Source organism: Aplidium turbinatum, chromosome 14 (genome assembly GCF_918807975.1).
Source record: "Aplidium turbinatum chromosome 14, kaAplTurb1.1, whole genome shotgun sequence".
Taxonomy (NCBI): Eukaryota; Metazoa; Chordata; class Ascidiacea; order Aplousobranchia; family Polyclinidae; genus Aplidium; species Aplidium turbinatum.
The window spans coordinates 15,505,272-15,525,671 of record NC_137485.1 but is presented as its reverse complement, the minus strand read 5'-3'; the positions used below and the strand labels follow the sequence as shown (position 1 = coordinate 15,525,671).

The 20,400-nt window shown below is 34.9% G+C and overlaps 2 protein-coding genes across 5 annotated transcripts in view; both read left to right on the top strand.

Annotated features, from left to right (window-relative positions):
- Window positions 1-9,596, top strand: part of LOC145783271 (HEAT repeat-containing protein 4-like) — a 35,078-nt gene extending 25,482 nt beyond the window's left edge. The window contains exons 15-17 of one of the 4 annotated variants that reach the window (XM_082595101.1): window positions 8,610-8,693; window positions 8,902-9,049; window positions 9,536-9,596. In XM_082595101.1, the coding sequence (XP_082451227.1) occupies window positions 8,610-8,693; window positions 8,902-9,002 (185 nt within the window). In that variant the 3' untranslated portion in view covers window positions 9,003-9,049; window positions 9,536-9,596. Of the gene's footprint in view, window positions 1-8,609; window positions 8,694-8,901; window positions 9,050-9,185; window positions 9,428-9,535 lie in introns of those variants that run through there. The other 3 variants (XM_082595097.1, XM_082595100.1, XM_082595099.1) reach the window with 3 other exon arrangements.
- A 5,370-nt stretch (window positions 9,597-14,966) lies between these two features.
- Window positions 14,967-20,400, top strand: part of LOC145783360 (uncharacterized) — a 40,402-nt gene continuing 34,968 nt past the window's right edge. Inside the window, exons 1-2 of the mRNA XM_082595211.1 lie at window positions 14,967-15,129; window positions 17,746-17,972. Coding sequence (XP_082451337.1) covers window positions 15,078-15,129; window positions 17,746-17,972 — 279 coding nt within the window. The 5' untranslated portion in view covers window positions 14,967-15,077. The remainder of the gene's footprint in view (window positions 15,130-17,745; window positions 17,973-20,400) is intronic.

The window sequence follows — 20,400 nt, the reverse complement described above, 5'->3', positions numbered from 1 at the left end:
AAAATCATGTCACGTGGTTAAATGACTCGACGCTATTGGTCAGAACTGACTTAGTTACTTTTAGAAGAAAAAATGACCTTTCCGCTCAAAACCTGTATTCGAAAATGATGACCTAGCAAACTTCATACCAAAATATTTTTGTGTCTGGTGACAAAGGACAATGAAAACAATACGTTTTTGTACTTAACTCAATTCGAGTGAAAATGTGACTTAGTCACTTTTCGTTCTAAACGCTTCAATTGCACTTTTTGGAAATTTTTTGAGTAGGCTACAATTATAATTGAAATTACTTCCAAATGTAATTAAACGTTACAATTACAACAATTAAACGTTTTAATGTTTAATTGTTTATGTTCGTCGATGATTTTTGAGTGTTTGATTTTATCAAAGACAAGTAGAAATGTATTTGATAAAGATTAAGTTGCAACGTAGAAGTCCCTTTTGAACCCCAACTAGTGGCTCAACAAAAGTACTGATTTCATGTCTGCAACTTACCAAATGTAATTGTAATCTGGACCCGATTTTTTTTAAATTATAATTGTAATTGCAATTACATGAAAATGTGTAATTAATTACATTCAATTACCATTGCAATTGATCCACCTCTGATCAATACATTTAGAAAATATCTTCATCCCTGTAGAAATTTTGGCAACCGTTATGTTGCTTATTTGTGTTTTACATCAGACTCAAAATGGTTCATATCATCATGATCATGATCAAACGCAATATATTTATAAAGAGTAGAGTGGTGGTGCAAAACTTGAAAATTTAAAGTGAATGTTGCTCATGTCTTGAAACTACAGGTTTTCGTCAGTTCGTTTTCTTCAGCTCTTTAGATTTTACTTTGACGAAAGCTAATAAAGAAAGACGAAAACTTGCAGCTTTGAGCTATGAGCAACATTCTCTCACAAGATACAGTATAGCCTAGTATACGCAAAACATAGTCGGCCAAGTTTCTAACAGTAAAATTATGTGAGTTTTACTGCTGAAGTTTTCAACATCATACAATCCAAACATCGAACCTATACTAAGACACTGCTTTTATAATTGTATTGAAGATATATATTTGATATATATAAGATATAAAATATATAAGATATATATATATATATATAAGATATATAGATATAGATTAGATTAGATATAGATATATATATATATAAGATAACGTATATATATAAGATATATAGATATAGATATAAAAAAATTCTATTTGAATAAGACCTTCTGATGATCCGTTAGGTGAAACAATTTGTAAAGGCTTCAGATAGTAATAACTACATTTGATTTAGATATAGATATATATATAAGATATATAAATCATTATTTGTTCAACTACAAATATATAATAATATATATATACATATATATAATATATATAAAAAAATTCTATTTGAATAAGACCTTCTGATGATCCGTTAGGTGAAACAATTTGTAAAGGCTTCAGATAGTAATAACTACATTTGATTTAGATATAGATATATATATAAGATATATAAATCATTATTTGTTCAACTACAAATATATAATAATATATATATACATATATATAATATATATATAATATATAAAAACAATGAAAACTATTAATACTACAAAAAGTGCTCAATGCCAAGCAAAAAGGCAAAGCAGAGCGAATTAAATCAAATGTAGTTATTACTATCTGAAGCCTTTACAAATTGTTTCACCTAACGGATCATCAGAAGGTCTGCAAAAAACATGTAAACAGTAAAGAATCGATAATTCTGAAAAGATATTAAATATTACAACTGTAAATTAATCTGCCAAAAAAAACTCTAAACCTGTACTTCCTGAGAAGATATTAAATATTACAGCTGTAATTTAATCTGCAAAAAAAACCTCTAAACCTGCATTCCTGAAAAGATATTAAATATTATATTATTGGGTTATAATATTTAATATCTTTTCAGGAATGCAGGTTTAGAGGTTTTTTTTGCAGATTAAATTACAGCTGTAATATTTAATATCTTCTCAGGAAGTACAGGTTTAGAGTTTTTTTTGGCAGATTAATTTACAGTTGTAATATTTAATATCTTTTCAGAATTATCGATTCTTTACTGTTTACATGTTTTTTGCAGACCTTCTGATGATCCGTTAGGTGAAACAATTTGTAAAGGCTTCAGATAGTAATAACTACATTTGATTTATATAATATATATATATATGATATAGTTTATATATATATAAGATATATATATATATATATAAATCAAATGTAGTTATTACTATCTGAAGCCTTTACAAATTGTTTCACCTAACGGATCATCAGAAGGTCTGCAAAAAACATGTAAACAGTAAAGAATCGATAATTCTGAAAAGATATTAAATATTACAACTGTAAATTAATCTGCCAAAAAAAATCTCTAAACCTGTACTTCCTGAGAAGATATTAAATATTACAGCTGTAATTTAATCTGCAAAAAAAACCTCTAAACCTGCATTCCTGAAAAGATATTAAATATTATAACCGTAATCCAATCTGCAGAAAAAAACTCCAGAATTACTAAGGACAGCCTCCATCCGCCACGATAAAGTATCAATCAATTTGTCCCAATGGAAACCAAGCAACAATGATGGCAACATCTATGACATCACAAAGAAGCAAAATGCTTGCTATGATCGGCTCAACCTGTAGTAATCTGCACAGAATGAATAAAAATTGTTTTTAAACCTGTAAAAATTAAATGAGATTTATAACCTGTAAAAATCAAATGAAATTTAATTTTTTTCAAAATTATAACCTGTAAAAATCCCAAGGAATTGTGATGATGTAACCTGTAGTGTCCTGAACAAATGAAATAAAATCCGTTTATAAATCTGTAAAAATTAAATGAGATTTATAGCCTGTAAAAATCAAATGAAATTTTAAAAACCTGTGAAAATCAAAAGGAATTTATTTTATTTTGAAGTACTTGAGTTTAAATTTGTTTCTATGACGACATTTGCCGACCAGTTCCGAACGCTTGTTCAAAAGGTGGCCACTATCAGCCTTCAGAATGGCCAGCTTTTCAGCCAAACATAGGCCACAATTGTTACGACCACCACCACTATAAGGCCGAGCACAGCTGTGGATGGACCAAGTTATTTTAGGGTCAACACCCTTGTCCTTAAGGTCCCAAACTGCCTTAGATAGCTCGGTGCTGTTTCGTTTAGACCTATCCATGAAAGTACATTTATGGTTGGAAAAACGTTTTTTAAAAGTAGTTTCGCAACAACCAATGTAATTAAGAACCTTCGTGCTGTTATCAATGGTAGCTTTGTAAACAATGGCCTTCTGCAAGCATTGCCCATTCAAAGGACAATCTGGCCTCACCCTACAATTGCAACCAGGCTGCGATGGTATATTATCAGCCTGCAATATTGCTTTATTGTGGGAGGATATGACGCTTGCAACATTCGGAGTACAACTGTAGCTCAGCTTAATAGTATTACGGTTGAATATTTTGTGCAATCTATGATGGGGTGGAAAGTGTGTGGAAACAAGTTTGAAAAATTTCTTACCAATATTGCTATCAACCTGCAAGCTGAAAGGAGGGTTAAACCATAAAATTTTCCGGCTCCTTTTCCTAGATGTTCGTAAGTTATTAGCAGGGTTGTAGCAAACTCTCTCCGCAAAACCACTTTTCAAAAGGGCATCGTTATAAACAGATGCGGTCTTATCAAATTCATTTTGGCCAAATGATGTGGCGGACAATCGCTTTGAAATCATAGTCGGGATTTGTCCCTTAATGTTGGGTGGGTGATTGGACTGGGCATGAATGTAAATTGGATCATTATTGGGTTTTCTATAAGGCCAGAATTTACCAGATAGCAAATTCAAAGTGACGTCAAGAAAATCAGTTTCAATTAGACCAGTATCCACAGTAATATTTAAGCCATGTTGTTTAAATAATTGAATGACATTCTTTCTCAAACGATCAATCTTAGGGCCGGATAAATTACGCAAAATAGCCAGACCATCATCACGATATAAGCCAAGCATGTCTCTGTCAACAATAGCAGAAAGTTCGTTCAAAAGAAACAAGCCGACCAACTCACAAATCTCAGCACCATCAAATGAGCCCATTGTAACGTCAAACAAACCATCTTTCTTAGCCCAAGTATCACCACCATCAAAAAGCAACGATTTCCTAGCATGGAAAATTGTTTGTATGATACAATCATCCAAATCCATAAATGGTTTGGCAAACTCAATTGCTTTACACAAAAGTTCCTCCGTAATGGATGGATAAAAATCAACAATGTCAAATTTCATAAAGGTGCATTGACGTTTAGATGGAATAGCCTTAAACCAGGATAACACAGAGTCTGTGTTTTTCCATTGATTCAGTTGTGATGCATCACGGATGGTTACGTTAATAGAGTCCAAGTATTGTTTACTTATACGGCCAATCTGGGACTTGGAAGGGTTAATCAACCTGCATTTAGGGTTCGATGTAAAATTTGGTTTATGATCTTTTAGCGTAATAAACGCTGGGTTGCTTGATACTTTTTCAACCCGATCATCAACCTTTAACGCCTTGGCAATCATTTTAGCCTCAGTATTGATCGTGTCACTGATAGCAGGATTCACCTTTTTGTATTTTGCCGATACATTATCATTAAGCAATTTTTTATAATCCTGGGTTTTAACTTTGTATAAGTTAGTAGTTTTATCTGCTGATATCAACAGATCCGTAGAGTTAATAATATTCTTAATGTCATTAGTTAGTTTTCTCTGAAAAGAATTGTAAATGGGTTTGAACTTAATCTTACGAACCATCTCGTATAAACCATTCTCAAATGGTATCAAAGCACCATGCTGTGGAGGTGTTCTTTCAGTCGTAAAGCCGAAGTTATTAAAATGCTCAGACTGAGAAACATCTTGCTGGTTAAGATCGAAAAAATAGGCCTTCCAACGTAAACGTTTAATAAAATTTTCAAGCTTACCTAACATCGTCTTCAAATATCGATCTTTACTTGGAATAGCAATGTTTTTTAAAGAATAACTGTAGTTAATCTTTTCCAAATTCATAATAACTGGATAGTAGCATCAAAAGAAAGTGCTCAACTAGATCAGTGCTAGGAGCAATATTAAAACAATGAAAACTATTAATACTACAAAAAGTGCTCAATGCCAAGCAAAAAGGCAAAGCAGAGCGAATTAAATCAAATGTAGTTATTACTATCTGAAGCCTTTACAAATTGTTTCACCTAACGGATCATCAGAAGGTCTGCAAAAAACATGTAAACAGTAAAGAATCGATAATTCTGAAAAGATATTAAATATTACAACTGTAAATTAATCTGCCAAAAAAAATCTCTAAACCTGTACTTCCTGAGAAGATATTAAATATTACAGCTGTAATTTAATCTGCAAAAAAAACCTCTAAACCTGCATTCCTGAAAAGATATTAAATATTATAACCGTAATCCAATCTGCAGAAAAAAACTCCAGAATTACTAAGGACAGCCTCCATCCGCCACGATAAAGTATCAATCAATTTGTCCCAATGGAAACCAAGCAACAATGATGGCAACATCTATGACATCACAAAGAAGCAAAATGCTTGCTATGATCGGCTCAACCTGTAGTAATCTGCACAGAATGAATAAAAATTGTTTTTAAACCTGTAAAAATTAAATGAGATTTATAACCTGTAAAAATCAAATGAAATTTAATTTTTTTCAAAATTATAACCTGTAAAAATCCCAAGGAATTGTGATGATGTAACCTGTAGTGTCCTGAACAAATGAAATAAAATCCGTTTATAAATCTGTAAAAATTAAATGAGATTTATAGCCTGTAAAAATCAAATGAAATTTTAAAAACCTGTGAAAATCAAAAGGAATTTATTTTATTTTGAAGTACTTGAGTTTAAATTTGTTTCTATGACGACATTTGCCGACCAGTTCCGAACGCTTGTTCGAAAGGTGGCCACTATCAGCCTTCAGAATGGCCAGCTTTTCAGCCAAACATAGGCCACAATTGTTACGACCACCACCACTATAAGGCCGAGCACAGCTGTGGATGGACCAAGTAAGCAAGCCAAGCAAGCCAAGACAGACCAAGACCCGCAAGCCAAGACAGCAAGACAAGACCAAGCAAGCCCTAAAATAACTTGGTCCATCCACAGCTGTGCTCGGCCTTATAGTGGTGGTGGTCGTAACAATTGTGGCCTATGTTTGGCTGAAAAGCTGGCCATTCTGAAGGCTGATAGTGGCCACCTTTTGAACAAGCGTTCGGAACTGGTCGGCAAATGTCGTCATAGAAACAAATTTAAACTCAAGTACTTCAAAATAAAATAAATTCCTTTTGATTTTCACAGGTTTTTAAAATTTCATTTGATTTTTACAGGCTATAAATCTCATTTAATTTTTACAGATTTATAAACGGATTTTATTTCATTTGTTCAGGACACTACAGGTTACATCATCACAATTCCTTGGGATTTTTACAGGTTATAATTTTGAAAAAAATTAAATTTCATTTGATTTTTACAGGTTATAAATCTCATTTAATTTTTACAGGTTTAAAAACAATTTTTATTCATTCTGTGCAGATTACTACAGGTTGAGCCGATCATAGCAAGCATTTTGCTTCTTTGTGATGTCATAGATGTTGCCATCATTGTTGCTTGGTTTCCATTGGGACAAATTGATTGATACTTTATCGTGGCGGATGGAGGCTGTCCTTAGTAATTCTGGAGTTTTTTTCTGCAGATTGGATTACGGTTATAATATTTAATATCTTTTCAGGAATGCAGGTTTAGAGGTTTTTTTTGCAGATTAAATTACAGCTGTAATATTTAATATCTTCTCAGGAAGTACAGGTTTAGAGATTTTTTTTGGCAGATTAATTTACAGTTGTAATATTTAATATCTTTTCAGAATTATCGATTCTTTACTGTTTACATGTTTTTTGCAGACCTTCTGATGATCCGTTAGGTGAAACAATTTGTAAAGGCTTCAGATAGTAATAACTACATTTGATTTAATTCGCTCTGCTTTGCCTTTTTGCTTGGCATTGAGCACTTTTTGTAGTATTAATAGTTTTCATTGTTTTTTATATATATATATATATATATATATATGTATTGAATATAGAGAAAACTATATATGTGTTTTGTCGACTTAGAAAAGGCATTTGACAGAGTACCAAGGAAAGTGATGGAGTGGGCAATGAGGAAAAGAGGTATACCGGAGGTATTAGTGAGAGCTGTGATGTCTATGTATGAGGATGCAAGAACAAAAGTGAGAGTTGGATCAAATTATTCAAACGAGTTTTTTGTGAAGGTTGGTGTACACCAAGGATCAGTTTTGTCACCTCTGATATTTGCTATTGTGGTTGACGTTGTAACTGAAGGAGTGAGGGAGGGCTTATTGAGTGAAAATTTGTATGCAGACGACCTGGTCTTGACAAGTAGTAGTATGGAGGGACTGGAGAGAAAGTTTGAGAAATGGAAAGAAGCATTTGAAACCAAGGGTATGAAGGTGAATCTTGAAAAAACAAAAGTGATGGTGAGTGGAGCAGAAGGAACAGTTGTTGAGAACAAAGTAGATCCCTGTGGAATATGTGGCAAGAGAGTGATGAGAAGTTCAATGCAATGCAAGGAATGTGGAAAGTGGGTACATGCAAGATGTGCTAATGTCAAGAGAGCCGCAACAAGATTGGCGAAGTGTTTTGTTTGTGGGAAATGCAGTAAAGGAAGGAATGAAGTGGAAGGCCATGATGATGAGTTCTGCCATGGCATCGAAACAGTGACAGACTTCTGTTATCTGGGTGATCGGATAAATGGAAGTGGTGGATGTGAAGCAGCGGTGACAACAAGGGCAAGATTGGGCTGGGCAAAGTTCAGGGAATGTGGGGAAATGTTGCATGGCAGAAAATTTTCACTAAGGATGAAAGGAAAAGTATATCGGAGCTGTGTGCGGCCTGCAATGCTATATGGTAGCGAGACATGGGTATTGAGAGAGAGTGAACTGGCAATCCTGAGAAGAACGGAAAGGTCAATGGTGAGAGCAATGTGTGGGGTGAAAACGAGAAGGGAAAAAAGGACTGAAGAATTGTTGGATATGCTAGAGATGAGAGAGACCATAGACCAACTGGCAAGGGCAAATGGAGTAAGATGGTATGGACATGTGATAAGGAGGGAGGAAGGAAGTTTTCTTAGAAAGGCACTAGATCTAAAGGTGGATGGGAAGAGGAAACGCGATCGTCCAAGAAGAACGTGGAAACAACAAGTGAAGGATGAATTTAAAAAAGTTGGACTGAAGGAGGAAGATGCAAGGGACAGGGTGAAATGGAGAAAAGGGATTAAAACAATTGCTGCGCGGAAACAATCGGCCACCCCCACTAGTGGGGAACAAACCGACGATGGATTATGATGATGATGATTGAAAAAAAAATCACTTGTAATTGTAAATTCACAAAATTCACTATAAATGACATTTATAGCACCGAAGATGAAGACAGATAGTTTTTGAAACGTTTGCTGAACATGAGTTTAGTATCTACATTTTGGTCTCTTTATATTTTGATCAAATTGAAAGTTATTGTGAATTTGATGACTTTTATTAATTCTTGCTTTATCTTGGGCTTCTAGCTCGCAGCAGCAACACCACCATTCATCGTGATTCTCTCGATAACAATTCCCCTCCATTGTCATCTGATAGAACGATGATCATCAGTAAGTATTGGACGGTTTGCTTTGATCAGATTTTAAAAGCTCTTTTTAACTTCAAGAATAATTTTTTTGCAATGAATGTTTTGGAGATAAATCTTCAAGCGCTTTTAGATAGCATATAATGTATTTTCAATTTGATTAGGAGATAACTTGTTGTTAGCTTAGTTGATTCTCAAGACAGCAGTTCACTAAAAGCACTTTTTTGATACAGATGTGCCAAAAAGATATGAATCTTTTATGGCGGAAGAACCAGTCTTTTCGTGGAATCCGGAGATTGATGACGTATCTTCTGATGATGTAACGCAGGCATAAACAAAATTTGTCACTGTTGAAGAATACATGCTTTTTATTATTGTAAAGTAAGCTTAACTAGTATGCCAGTTTCTTAGTTCTTCTTGAAAGTGCTCTCTCTAGCACATTTTTTCGTAATAAACCTACATCTTGCTTGAGCAAGCTGTTCATCACCAGTCACCACGTTGATCAACCTTTCTTCAGAGTTGCTCTGCTCTGCACAGGATTTGGCCGAGTTCAACGATAGAGCAAGAGCCTGCGTGATGCTCTGGGCCACGGCCGTGTGACACACGATGAAGAAGAAGAGTTGCAACGACAATTTCATGATTTTCATTTTTATAATTTTTTTACTAATTAAGTTATCATAAAGTGAACTGCATTTTTTATTTCAAGTAATGTGAACTGTTAAACATTTCTAGTTGTTCCAAACAGAAATACAATCTATCTGCAAGAAACGAAAGTTTGTTTTTTTGTTGAAGCAAAACTCAATGTTTCGTCTTTGTTTTGAATTAATTCAATTTGAGTAAAGAGGTAACTTTTTTAAACCCTAACAGACATAACTCAACAACAACACTACATTCAATATCTGGCAAGAAGAGTGGACAGTGGACACACAACACCTCCAGACTCCATACCTTTGTCCCCAGACGCTGGACCCATGCCACCAGGAAAGGAGCTCAGACGGCCTGCCTGGGTACGGCTGAATCGCCTCCGCACGGGTGTTGGGCGCTTCGCATCCTTGATGTACAAATGGGGCATATCAACATCTGCGGCATGCAAGTGTGGTGCAGAGGAACAGACAGCAGATCACATCCTCTACCACTGCCCGACGTTTACTCCTCCAAGGGCAGTTGGCCTGTCAACACTAGAGGACTTTACAATCAAGTGGCTGCTCGAAGAATGCCCGGGCATTTGACCCCAATGAAATCTAGTCCAAAAAAACAATCTCTTATACAAAAGAAGAACACTACATTTAACATTATAAAAACAATAAGCGAACGTTTTCAGCTAGTCATACAGCCCTTTTCAAGCCTATAAGAGAAATATTTTAAAAGAAATACTAAAGAATCATACAGTATCACATCAAAATTATGTTCAAATCTAAACATTTGAGAAGTTCAGTTCATTTGTTTTTGTTCTGACCATCACAGCAAAAACAATAAGTTATATACAATACACGTAAACATAGCAAAGGTTGAGAAAAGGCAGAAGCGGCAAAACGCAAACGTTAAAACGAAACGTGCTTGTGACCGAAATAAGTTAAGTTTAGGTAAGTTTCGCACGGTTGCAACACCTTCAGAAAAATTTAAGATAGAAAGGGAAATAAAAAAAGAAAAAGTTACAAACAAAAATAAAAACAACAACATATATTCAGGCAAAAACTTTTGCACTGACGCTTTTACACATTTTTGCACTGAAATTTCTATGTTGTTAACAAAGAAGATTCAAGATCAAGCGGCGCTGATTCGACTTTCGCGGGGTGTGCGATTGACCAACGCATCCTAAGGACTGCTCTCTATTCAGCGGCACCCAGTGGATATAATAACTCCTCGGCAACAACTCTTCAACAATTAGAAAAATTCACTGTGTTAATCTCGGTAATCGGTCCTGCGTCAAAAGCCTCTACAAGTAGGTCTGTGCAAAACTACCAGGAATAATCTATCAAGGCTTTGTCAGTCCGAGGATAAAGATTCCAAACCAACCTCCTATCCAACTTTAGTTATTTGAACATTAAGTTGCGCATTGTTCATTTATCTTATAAATTTTGCTTTGTTAAAACTCTGGTCCTTCCACAACTTTTTTCCAGACCGCTAGCCTACTGCATTGTCGGCATAGGCTCTTAGAGTTGTTTACTCTTGACTAAAATAATGAATGTAAAACTCCCTACATTGAAAGAGTTTACGGTCATAACCTAACACTTTCTTGTCTCAATGTTAAGACCTATCACTGAATATAAGGGGGCCCACTAGTAGAATTCGAGTGAGAGGGGACCAAGATAGTGCTCACACGGCCGTGTTTATGATACACCTGTAGCCTAACCCTCATGGAAAAACAGTCAGAAAACCAGACACCCAATATTTTTTAACTTCTATGTGTGAAGCATGCAATAAAATTACCAAAGTTTTCAAACTGGCTTGATTTCTAAGAAAGTTTCAACATTTCGGACCACCACAGGTTAAGCAAAAAAACGAAAACAGGTAAACTCCAATTGCAACTATTGCACAGCTCCAAACATTTTACCTCGGAATAACGTCAGAATATAACTTAGAATACTTAAAATTTCATGGAAGGATAAAATCACAAACAAAGAGGTAGGCCTACTAGCCTATCTAAAATAGCCTACAAACCAACATGGAAATTCTACAAACAATTAAATCAAGAAAATTAAAATGTTGTGGCCACATGATCCGCAATAATTTTATTCAAAGACAACTACTAGAAGGAAAAATGAAAGGCAAACAAATTTCGTTTTTAAATAGGCTAAAATTCACTTTATTTAAAAACGAAACACTGTTGGCCTACATAGTTTTTTGTAGCCTATAGTAAGCTAAACGTACGTTTATTCTTACTGCTCGAGTTTTTTTTGATTTTTCTTTTTTTGTATTGGTTGTAAGGTTCAGTCGTCCCCGCATCGCTTCATCAACTGTCAGGCCTCCAGTTGCTTTGGTTACGTGGAGCCAACTGATTCTTTCAACTATTAATTCATCTATTTTAAACTGTTAGGTTTGGTGGCCGTACTTAAATTTACTTTCATCGACGTATCCTTTAAAATTACATCGCATGCACGTTTTAAACTTCTTTGGTTTTGCCGCCGTTTCCTTTTGTTGGTTTTGTTCCTGTAAAAAAACTATTGCTAACTTTATCATTGCTGTTGTTTTCCGACAAAGAAAAATAAATTGAATTAAATAGGGGCAGACCATGGCCACCTAAATATACGGCCTGATTTGTCACATTTTGCAGAAATTTCCTGGTGTTTCTAACTTTGGGCGAACGTTTAAATAAATTTTTCTAAAAATTAGATTTTTACGCTTTCTTTATTCTTTTCCCCAGTTGACTCAATAGGTTCTAACATCTTCACATGTTGAAAAACAAAGAAAATTTGATTTCAAAGATTTTAGTCAGACTGTTAATTTTCAATGACAGTCCGATTTTGCGTTTTTCAACTTACTTTTTCTCATTTTCTACTGCTTCCCTAAGGAAACAAAAAAGTTTTATGTCATTAGGAAACCGCAAAAAGTAACAACATCTCAAAAAATATCAGTCAAGCACAGTGGCGTACGCAGGATTTTCTCAAGGGGGGGGCCATTGAGAGTAGCGTAACCAGGAATTTTGAAAGGGGGAGTTTTACGACCGGCGGGCGAAGCCGGACGGCGTTTTCACCTAAAACGACACCTAGCGGTGGGGGGCCTCCCCCAGAAAATTTTGAAAAATTACTTCGAATTTGGTGCATTCTGAGAGCATTTTCAACAAAAATGTGGGTATGAATATTCCTGTAAAATGGTGCTGTCTGGTGGCATAGCAAAAGGATAAGATCATGTTTTCTTCGGCATTTTTCGGAAATAAAGCTAGACGTTTTCATGATATCCCAGTATGGTTTTAGTTTAGACTTTATCCATTTCTTTCTCACTATAATAGGCTTACAGAACACTATGCTACATTGGCATACCTGGGGTGGGGTAGGTGGATTGGGCTATGTATTTCGTATTGGCTTAGTCTATATTGTTAATTGCTTTGACAGAGCAATGCAAAACATATTAAATGGCTTAATCTACGTCGTTAACTACTAAAACATTTTAAAGGGGGGGGGGCATGGCCCCCCCCTGCGTACGCTAGTGGTCAAGCAGTAGCTGTAATCAAAATGTGACAAATCAGGCCACATCTTCAGGTTGCCATGGGTAGACCACCAAGAATTTGAACTAACGATATTGAAGACTGGTCAGGACTTGACTACAAAACTGCAGTAGAAAAATCTCACAACAGAGAAACTAACTGGCACCTCATTGCCTCCAACCCTCGACGGAAAGAGGGAACTTAATGATGATGATGAACGTCAGAATAGTAGGCTATCTCTAAAAAACGTGAAGTTTCAATAACAGCTACGGTTAATATAAACATCATGTCTCTGTTTTCCCCGTGTCCCTCGTTCTTGAAATGTCACTGCTGTTTCTTTCTTGCATTTAGGTTTTTAAAACAGAAAAGTTTCAAGTGCATGATATGCGTAATTTAAGAGACCTGGACCCCCTGATACTTTGATACAGTACATCATAATAATTCAGGAAATTTTCAAAACAGCCTGATAAAAACTTTTTTTGTATAGGCCTAACAATAAAAAAATTCATTGTAATTTCAAAATGATTGGGGGGCACGTATCCTCTGCGTCCTTTAGACGCTACGCTACAACACTGCTTACCGAACCCGATTGCGAGACTTAGGTTAATTATAGCAATCTGGACTAAGGTTACTTATACCCAGCTAGTGACTTGATTTCTCTGCTTGTTTCCGCTCGCGCAAGACCAAGGGAATCATTAATGCAGTAGCCTACTAACTAGGCTATGCCCGAATAAATTCATTCAAATTTTGTTTTTCCTGATTACTTTTAGGGCTAGACCTACCGAAAAATCGATCCCTCAAACCTAATTCATAGAAATAACCCAGACTCCTTATATAAAGGCCGTAAGTAGAAAAAAAGTTTTTGATCTAGCCGCCAAAATGAAAAGGTTGCGCTATATGCACCTGGGTTAGACTGACACCGCCAACACTGTAGAAGTTGGCCTGACACACAGGTAAAGATGGAAGTGAACTTACACAACAATATGTTCACAATTAGATTTAGTCAAACAGTATAATTTCTAAAAAGAACATAGAAATTTATGTGATAAAAATATTGCAATGTTTACAGAAAAGGTGCAACAATTAGATATCTCTCTGATATATAGTACTATGAAACAGTGTGCATGAATGTGCATTGTGCATGATCCATTTATTTACAAGTAGGCCTATAATATTCTTTTTAAAACTTGTTTTCCAGTAGCATATGTAATGACAAAAGCAAGAAACTAAACATCAGATTGCAAAACGAACAAAAATTTTGTATCAATGATTAAAAGTAACCTATAGAATGTCACTGTGTAAAAAACAAAATGTTAAACAACGTCAAGCGATATAGACATCTGTGCACGGTTGGCCTACCGTAGCAATCTTTGGACATTATAACAAACACCAAATAGTCTCACAAGCTTTATTCTAGTTTGCCCGAGAGCACAATACACCTGTAACGAAGCGCATCTATCTGTTCTCATGTTTCCTTTATGATTTCCGCCTAAACGCAAATGACTAATTGTTTTTTGCAGAGCTTGTTATCTATTGTTTTACCGTAAAGCCGCTAAGCGACGATGAGCAGATTAGCTAAAGAGATCATGATGTAGCCTATTCTAATTGGGTATTCAGCGTCTTTTATAACTAATGCATTGTGTGTGCAATAAATCTTTAGATGTATTCGCTCTGATCATATTGGTATTTACTCACAGAATAAAGTAGCCAGCCATACAACCGAAAAAGATTAAAATCTTTTTGATTATTTACGTAAAACCTGCAATAAGTATTAGAACAAAAAAGAATACTGGGTAGCTAGTACAGCCTACTGCATAAGAAAGCTTGCGCAAATCAAACGCCTGCAAAACAAGTACGGTAGGCTATTGTTTTTTTTAGTTTCAATTAGGCTAGAGCAGGGATATTCAACCTGGAAGTCGCGACCCATTGAAAATACACGTTTTTTTACATTAAAATTCGTTTAAAAATTATTGTATGCTACTGCAGATCTAACAGACCATAATTTTTAAGTAGGTTTTGTCTGCTTTTAACTGCTTATTTGTTTCAGGTGATTTCAGAGTCGATACCAGTTGGTTAACCGTAGCCTACCTGTTTTAGTTTTTAAAAATAGCTGACTAATTAAAAAGCAAGTTATTCTTTACAGGTATTTGAGAATTCAATAAGAAAACACATAAAGAACGGGTCACAATATATACTGAATTTACATGCTGATTGCGGCATTAAGTTGTTGGCGTTGATAAAAAAAAAACACAAAATCATTAGAATATGATTGCGATATCAATTGCAATTATGTTGGCTGTCGGAGCCAATGTAAACGGTGAGAACGGATTGTTTGTTTGGGATCCATTTTTAAAGCTTAGCTTATTATTTGTCTTTTCTCGATTAAAACTGAAAATGAAATAAAATTTCCACATTTCACTCTACTAAAAACAAGTAATTGTCACGATTCGATCACTAACTTATTTGAAGTTTAGATATCAAAGTCTTTTACTCAAATAAAGCATTCGTGAAAAAGTGTAATTGGTGACATTGAAAAATCAAGTGGAGTGTGGCTGCACAGAATTAATATGTCAACTCCAAACTTCACGTTGAAATTATAGTCCTCTTCTATTGTTTACCTGCTCCAGGCTATGATCCTAAATGAATGTTATAGTAATTGATAAAACCACAATAAACAGTCAAACACCCATGATCATAAGCAACTTAGGCTGTTCTAATTAACAGCTTCGTAAGTTTTAACACAACTTTAACTACTTGAAAAAAATCGAGTGCTATCTATTTACATGAAGATGGGCATGTTCTTGGTCTTGAAGATCACAATGCGATTCTAAAGATGGAGATCTTGATCTTGAAAATCACTTTCATTTTGTGATTTTGATCCAAGTTCATTTTTTTAGAGTGATCTTGATCTTGAAAATCAACAAGATTAAGATTAGCCTACTTTAGAATAAGAATTTATTTACTACACTAGATAAAGGAACTGAACAAAATAATTGGTGGCAATTGGGCTACTAACATTTAATTATACTGTTTATATAATATGTGTCTGACAAAAACCGGTTTAAAGTTTCAATTTAGTTTGATATTTCAAAACTGAAAACGCTTCCTGTGTTAATCATGAAGAAGTAAACTTACGTTTGTATAAAAGCTACTTTATGCTGACGTAGGCTATGATAAGAAAGGATTCAACTTTGTTAACATTTCTGTTTTGTAATTAAAAAAACAAATCGCTTCCTTTAACTCAATCATAGATTTCCCAAAAATGTAGAGTGGCGGACTGGCGGTGTTAAAAAATGGACTCTCGTCTACTTTGGTTATGTTAATAATTATAACAATATTTATATAGCGCCACATCTACCGTCAAACTATGTTCCTGGGCGCTGTGCAGGGTACATGACAATGGTGATAATTAATATGGTATTTTCAGTCATAATATTCAGTGAAATAGAACTTTTTTAAGCGAGTTTTGCATTTTCAATGTTAAGCGGTTTATTACAGCAAATCAACCAAATCAAGAAGAATTGTTTAGAGTTTGAGTAATGAGTATAAACGAATATTTTAAATGTGAAAACCTAACGTGTAAAGGGTCCAAACATCATATGGCAATAGAAACCTGCGTGGAAGCAGAGATGAGCAAGATCACCAGTTTTGATGATTTTGAAGATCAAGATCACTAAAAAATATCTGATCTTGAATATCAAATCAAATCACAAAACAATGTGATCTTCCTTGTGTTCGTGATCAAGAGCAAGGTCGGAATCTTGAAGATCAAGATCGTGATCTTAAAAGTCAAGATCGTGATCTTGAAAATCAATATCACTTCCAAGATCACTTTTTGTGTGCATGTAAACATGCAGTGTTCAATCGATGAGGTTGAAAAAACACATTTTCCTTGTAAGCAACCTGGTTGAAGGTAGGCTAATTGGTGTTGCCACACTATTTTGCCTTTGCTCTAGCTCTGGCCCAAGAATTATAGTAAGTTAGTAACCGTTTCTGTTACTGCCATCCAGGGCCGGTTTTAGGCCGATTTGACCGATTAGATCAAATTGGGCCCCGCACTTTGAAGGGGCCCCGCGCTAGCGGGGGTCTTTCTGTATTACGAGGTTTAAAATACTACTGAAACGTAAAATAAAAATTGAAATAATATTCTTTTTCATAACATAAACTAAAGGTTAATTGCCTAATTTTCCTTTTTTGCTATTAAAAGTAAAACAACACATCGTAAATAAACATCCACATTACCTTTAATTTGTTTTATAGCAAGTAATAAATGTCTATCTTTGTAGTTTGTATGTACTGGTATGTATTTTATGATATATAAACACCCATAAATTTTGCTATGAAGAGTAGGGGCCCCGTCCTCACATTTCTAATTGGGCCCCGCGGTTCCTAGCACCGGGCCTGCTGCTATCAATCCTTGTGGTTGTTTGACTAAAGTCGCAATGCCACACCCAAGGCCGAGGGTTAAAATACTGAAAGAGTCACAGAATTTTCAATTAGTTTTGTACTTTTTATTTTATTGTTTACAAGAACATCTTTAAACTACCCCATAATTTGTCTGGTTCATGCAGGAAACTTTTAATCGTGTTTCTAAATAGGTTCAGTTTTCTCTAGATTATATCAATATTTATGGCACCATTTACCAACCTGGCAATCTTCTTGGTACTGTTGTCTGCTGTCAAAAAAGTTCAAAGGTCTGCGGTCAGATAAACCGCTTCAAACAAAAATACAAACGCAATAAAAAAGCATAGACTTTTGCTCACGGTTTGATAAGTTTCTTGATTGTTTGGATTTAGCTATTCAAAAAATAAAAAATTCTCTTTTTGTTTGGCGTAGGTTACAGGTAGCCTAGTCTAATTAACTTTTACATTTGGTTAGATAAAGTCTGTGTAGCCTGCTGTTTTGCACCTTTAAAAGTTCATTTTTTTAACAGGTCAAACGGATCCCTGCCTCATAAACAATGGAGGGTGTTCAGACCAGTGCTCATGGCTGGGAGGAAATAATGTCGCTAATTGCTATTGTCCATGCGGAAAAATAGTGAACCCATTAAACAGTAATGAATGTGTGCCGGGCCCTCCTTGTAATGTCGATATCTATGTGGCCGTGGATAGGTCAAATGGTCCCTTTGACTGTGCACTCGCTGAAGATCCTAATTACGTTGTAAGTTTTTACGCGTTTATTTGTACTAAGCAGTAGGTTTCAGTATAAACGATGTCTAACCAATAACCATATTTAATCGTATCAGTTTATTTTATCAAAGACGCAAAAAAACCAACATATTTTACTGTAAAACAACAATGTTAGGCTAAAACAAATTCCAAAGAAAAGCCAACGGATTGCACGAAGAAGCACAGAAAACAAGGTAACAAACAATCGATGTCCTTTACTGATAAGAAAAAGACATTGATCACTTGCCACTCATAATTGTACTGTAGCTTTGATAGTAATTTACCAGGAACAAATCTAAAAAAACGGGAGACATCGTAGTTCAGCTAAAACCAAGTTTCCAAGTAAGCTTGCTGTAAAGTCTTTTTTTTTGTCATTTGTATAGATAATAATGAAACGTTCGAGAGCTTGTAGTAGTTAGGTTTTTGTACTAGTATTAGTTATTTGAAAATTCATGTGTTCAACTTCAAATAAAATACAGCAGCATACATAAAAACCGGCTAAAAACCAGCATACAATAAAACACTGTAACCGCAAGATTCAGATAAAAAGAATTAAATAAAAATTTAAATATGTGAAAATTTATGAAATTATAGAAAACAAATTTGCGTTTCTAGCACTAATTGCATCGTTCATCTGATGAAAGTAAAAGCTACGACAAATAGATTGATTTATTGCTTTACTGACATTTCGCGCAGCATGACAGTGCGCATACAAAATTACATACAAAATAAAATTTACTAAGTTTATACTACAGTATGGTTGAAGGCAAGAAAAACTAACGAAGAGCACGTTATTTTAAAGGCTGTTAAAGTTGCTATGAAACCGTTTCGAACCATCGGCAATGTTTTATCACTACCAAAAGACTCCTTTTCACAATAAACGCGGTGTTGTATATGAAATTCCATGCAATGATTGTGACGCAGTTTATATTGGCCAAACTGAACGCAGCATCAATTCCCAGGTCAAAGAACATCGCAGAGCAGTCAAAAATATGGAAGATGAAAAGTCAGCTTTTTGTTCACACATGCTAAAAGAAAATCACAGAATTAACTGGTCAGAAACAAACATTTTGGAAAATGAAACAAATCATTATCAATGCACCACGGCAGAAAGTTGCTCCATCAACATTACGTCAAAACAATGCAATGTACTCAACCGGAACGAAGGAAATCTATTACCGAAAGCTTGTAAATCTTTATTTTTTTGACACGCAGGCTTCATGCCTATTTGAACACAGTTGGATGCGTTATCAATTGGAAATGTTATTGTAATTTAATTTCGTCTCGAATTTCTGTTGGTCTACACTGCTTCGAATTTATGCTTAATGTTGAAAATTTTTACGTAATTTAACGTGAAAAGTATCTGCTCACACACCTTTTTGCCAACCTTTAAAACAATGTGTGTTTCTTTCATTTTTTTTTTTTTTACGTTTAACTACACTCTAGTATACAGGCTAACTTAGTAAATTTTATTTTGTATGTTATTCGCTCTGAGGATGCGCATTGTCATGGTGCGCGAAACGTCAGTGAAGCAATAAACCATCTTGTTTGTTGTTAATTTTACTTTCAATTTCACCAGATGAACGTATCAACTAGTGCTAGAAATGATAATTGTCCTAATAAACACCCAAACTTTTCAATATTCAGAAAATAAATTTATTATAGAAACATAAAAAATTTAGGATAAAATAAAATACATCTGTTTTACTTATTTTCGTTAATATTAAGTTTCATTATTGGGTTATGGATGTGGTTGCAACAACGACGTTTTAAAAGTAACCAGCTCAATGCAAATTGTTTGTGTGTACAATGTACATCATGCTTTGACACCTGCTCTTAGTCATGTCCACTAAACGTAATAATTACTTTACCGTATTTTACTATAAAGCTTAGCCCACAAAAATTGTATGTGGCTGTCTTGTAACTATAGTTGTAGAAAAATTGGCAAATTCTATGTGAACTTTGAATGTCATCAATTAAAAGTGATACTATATGAGGCGATTTTTACGTGTCGTAAATATCTATAGCAGGTTTATCTGTAATATCTATAGTTAGCATAATTATGCAAGGCTTTCTCAAGGGGAGGGGGGTGTGCACAGGCCCGGATTAAGGTCAAATGGGGCCCCTGTGCTAATGAATTTTATGGGGGCCCTTACCGGCTTACGTGGAACGTAATGGAAGTGAGCTGGTTTCGCTTGCAGAGGAAACCGAGCGTTGCTTAGGTAAGTTAGATAACTTTGAAATAGCACGTGATCGATGATTAAGTAAGCATGTGCAAATTAAGTCAACAATGTTTACGTTATAATGGATGCAAAATCACACACATTAAATCAACGAAACCGTGCAAGGGAAAACATTGTAGCAAGGGACCACTGTTAGTACTGCACACTACACTGCAAATTGCAATGAAAGGTTATTCT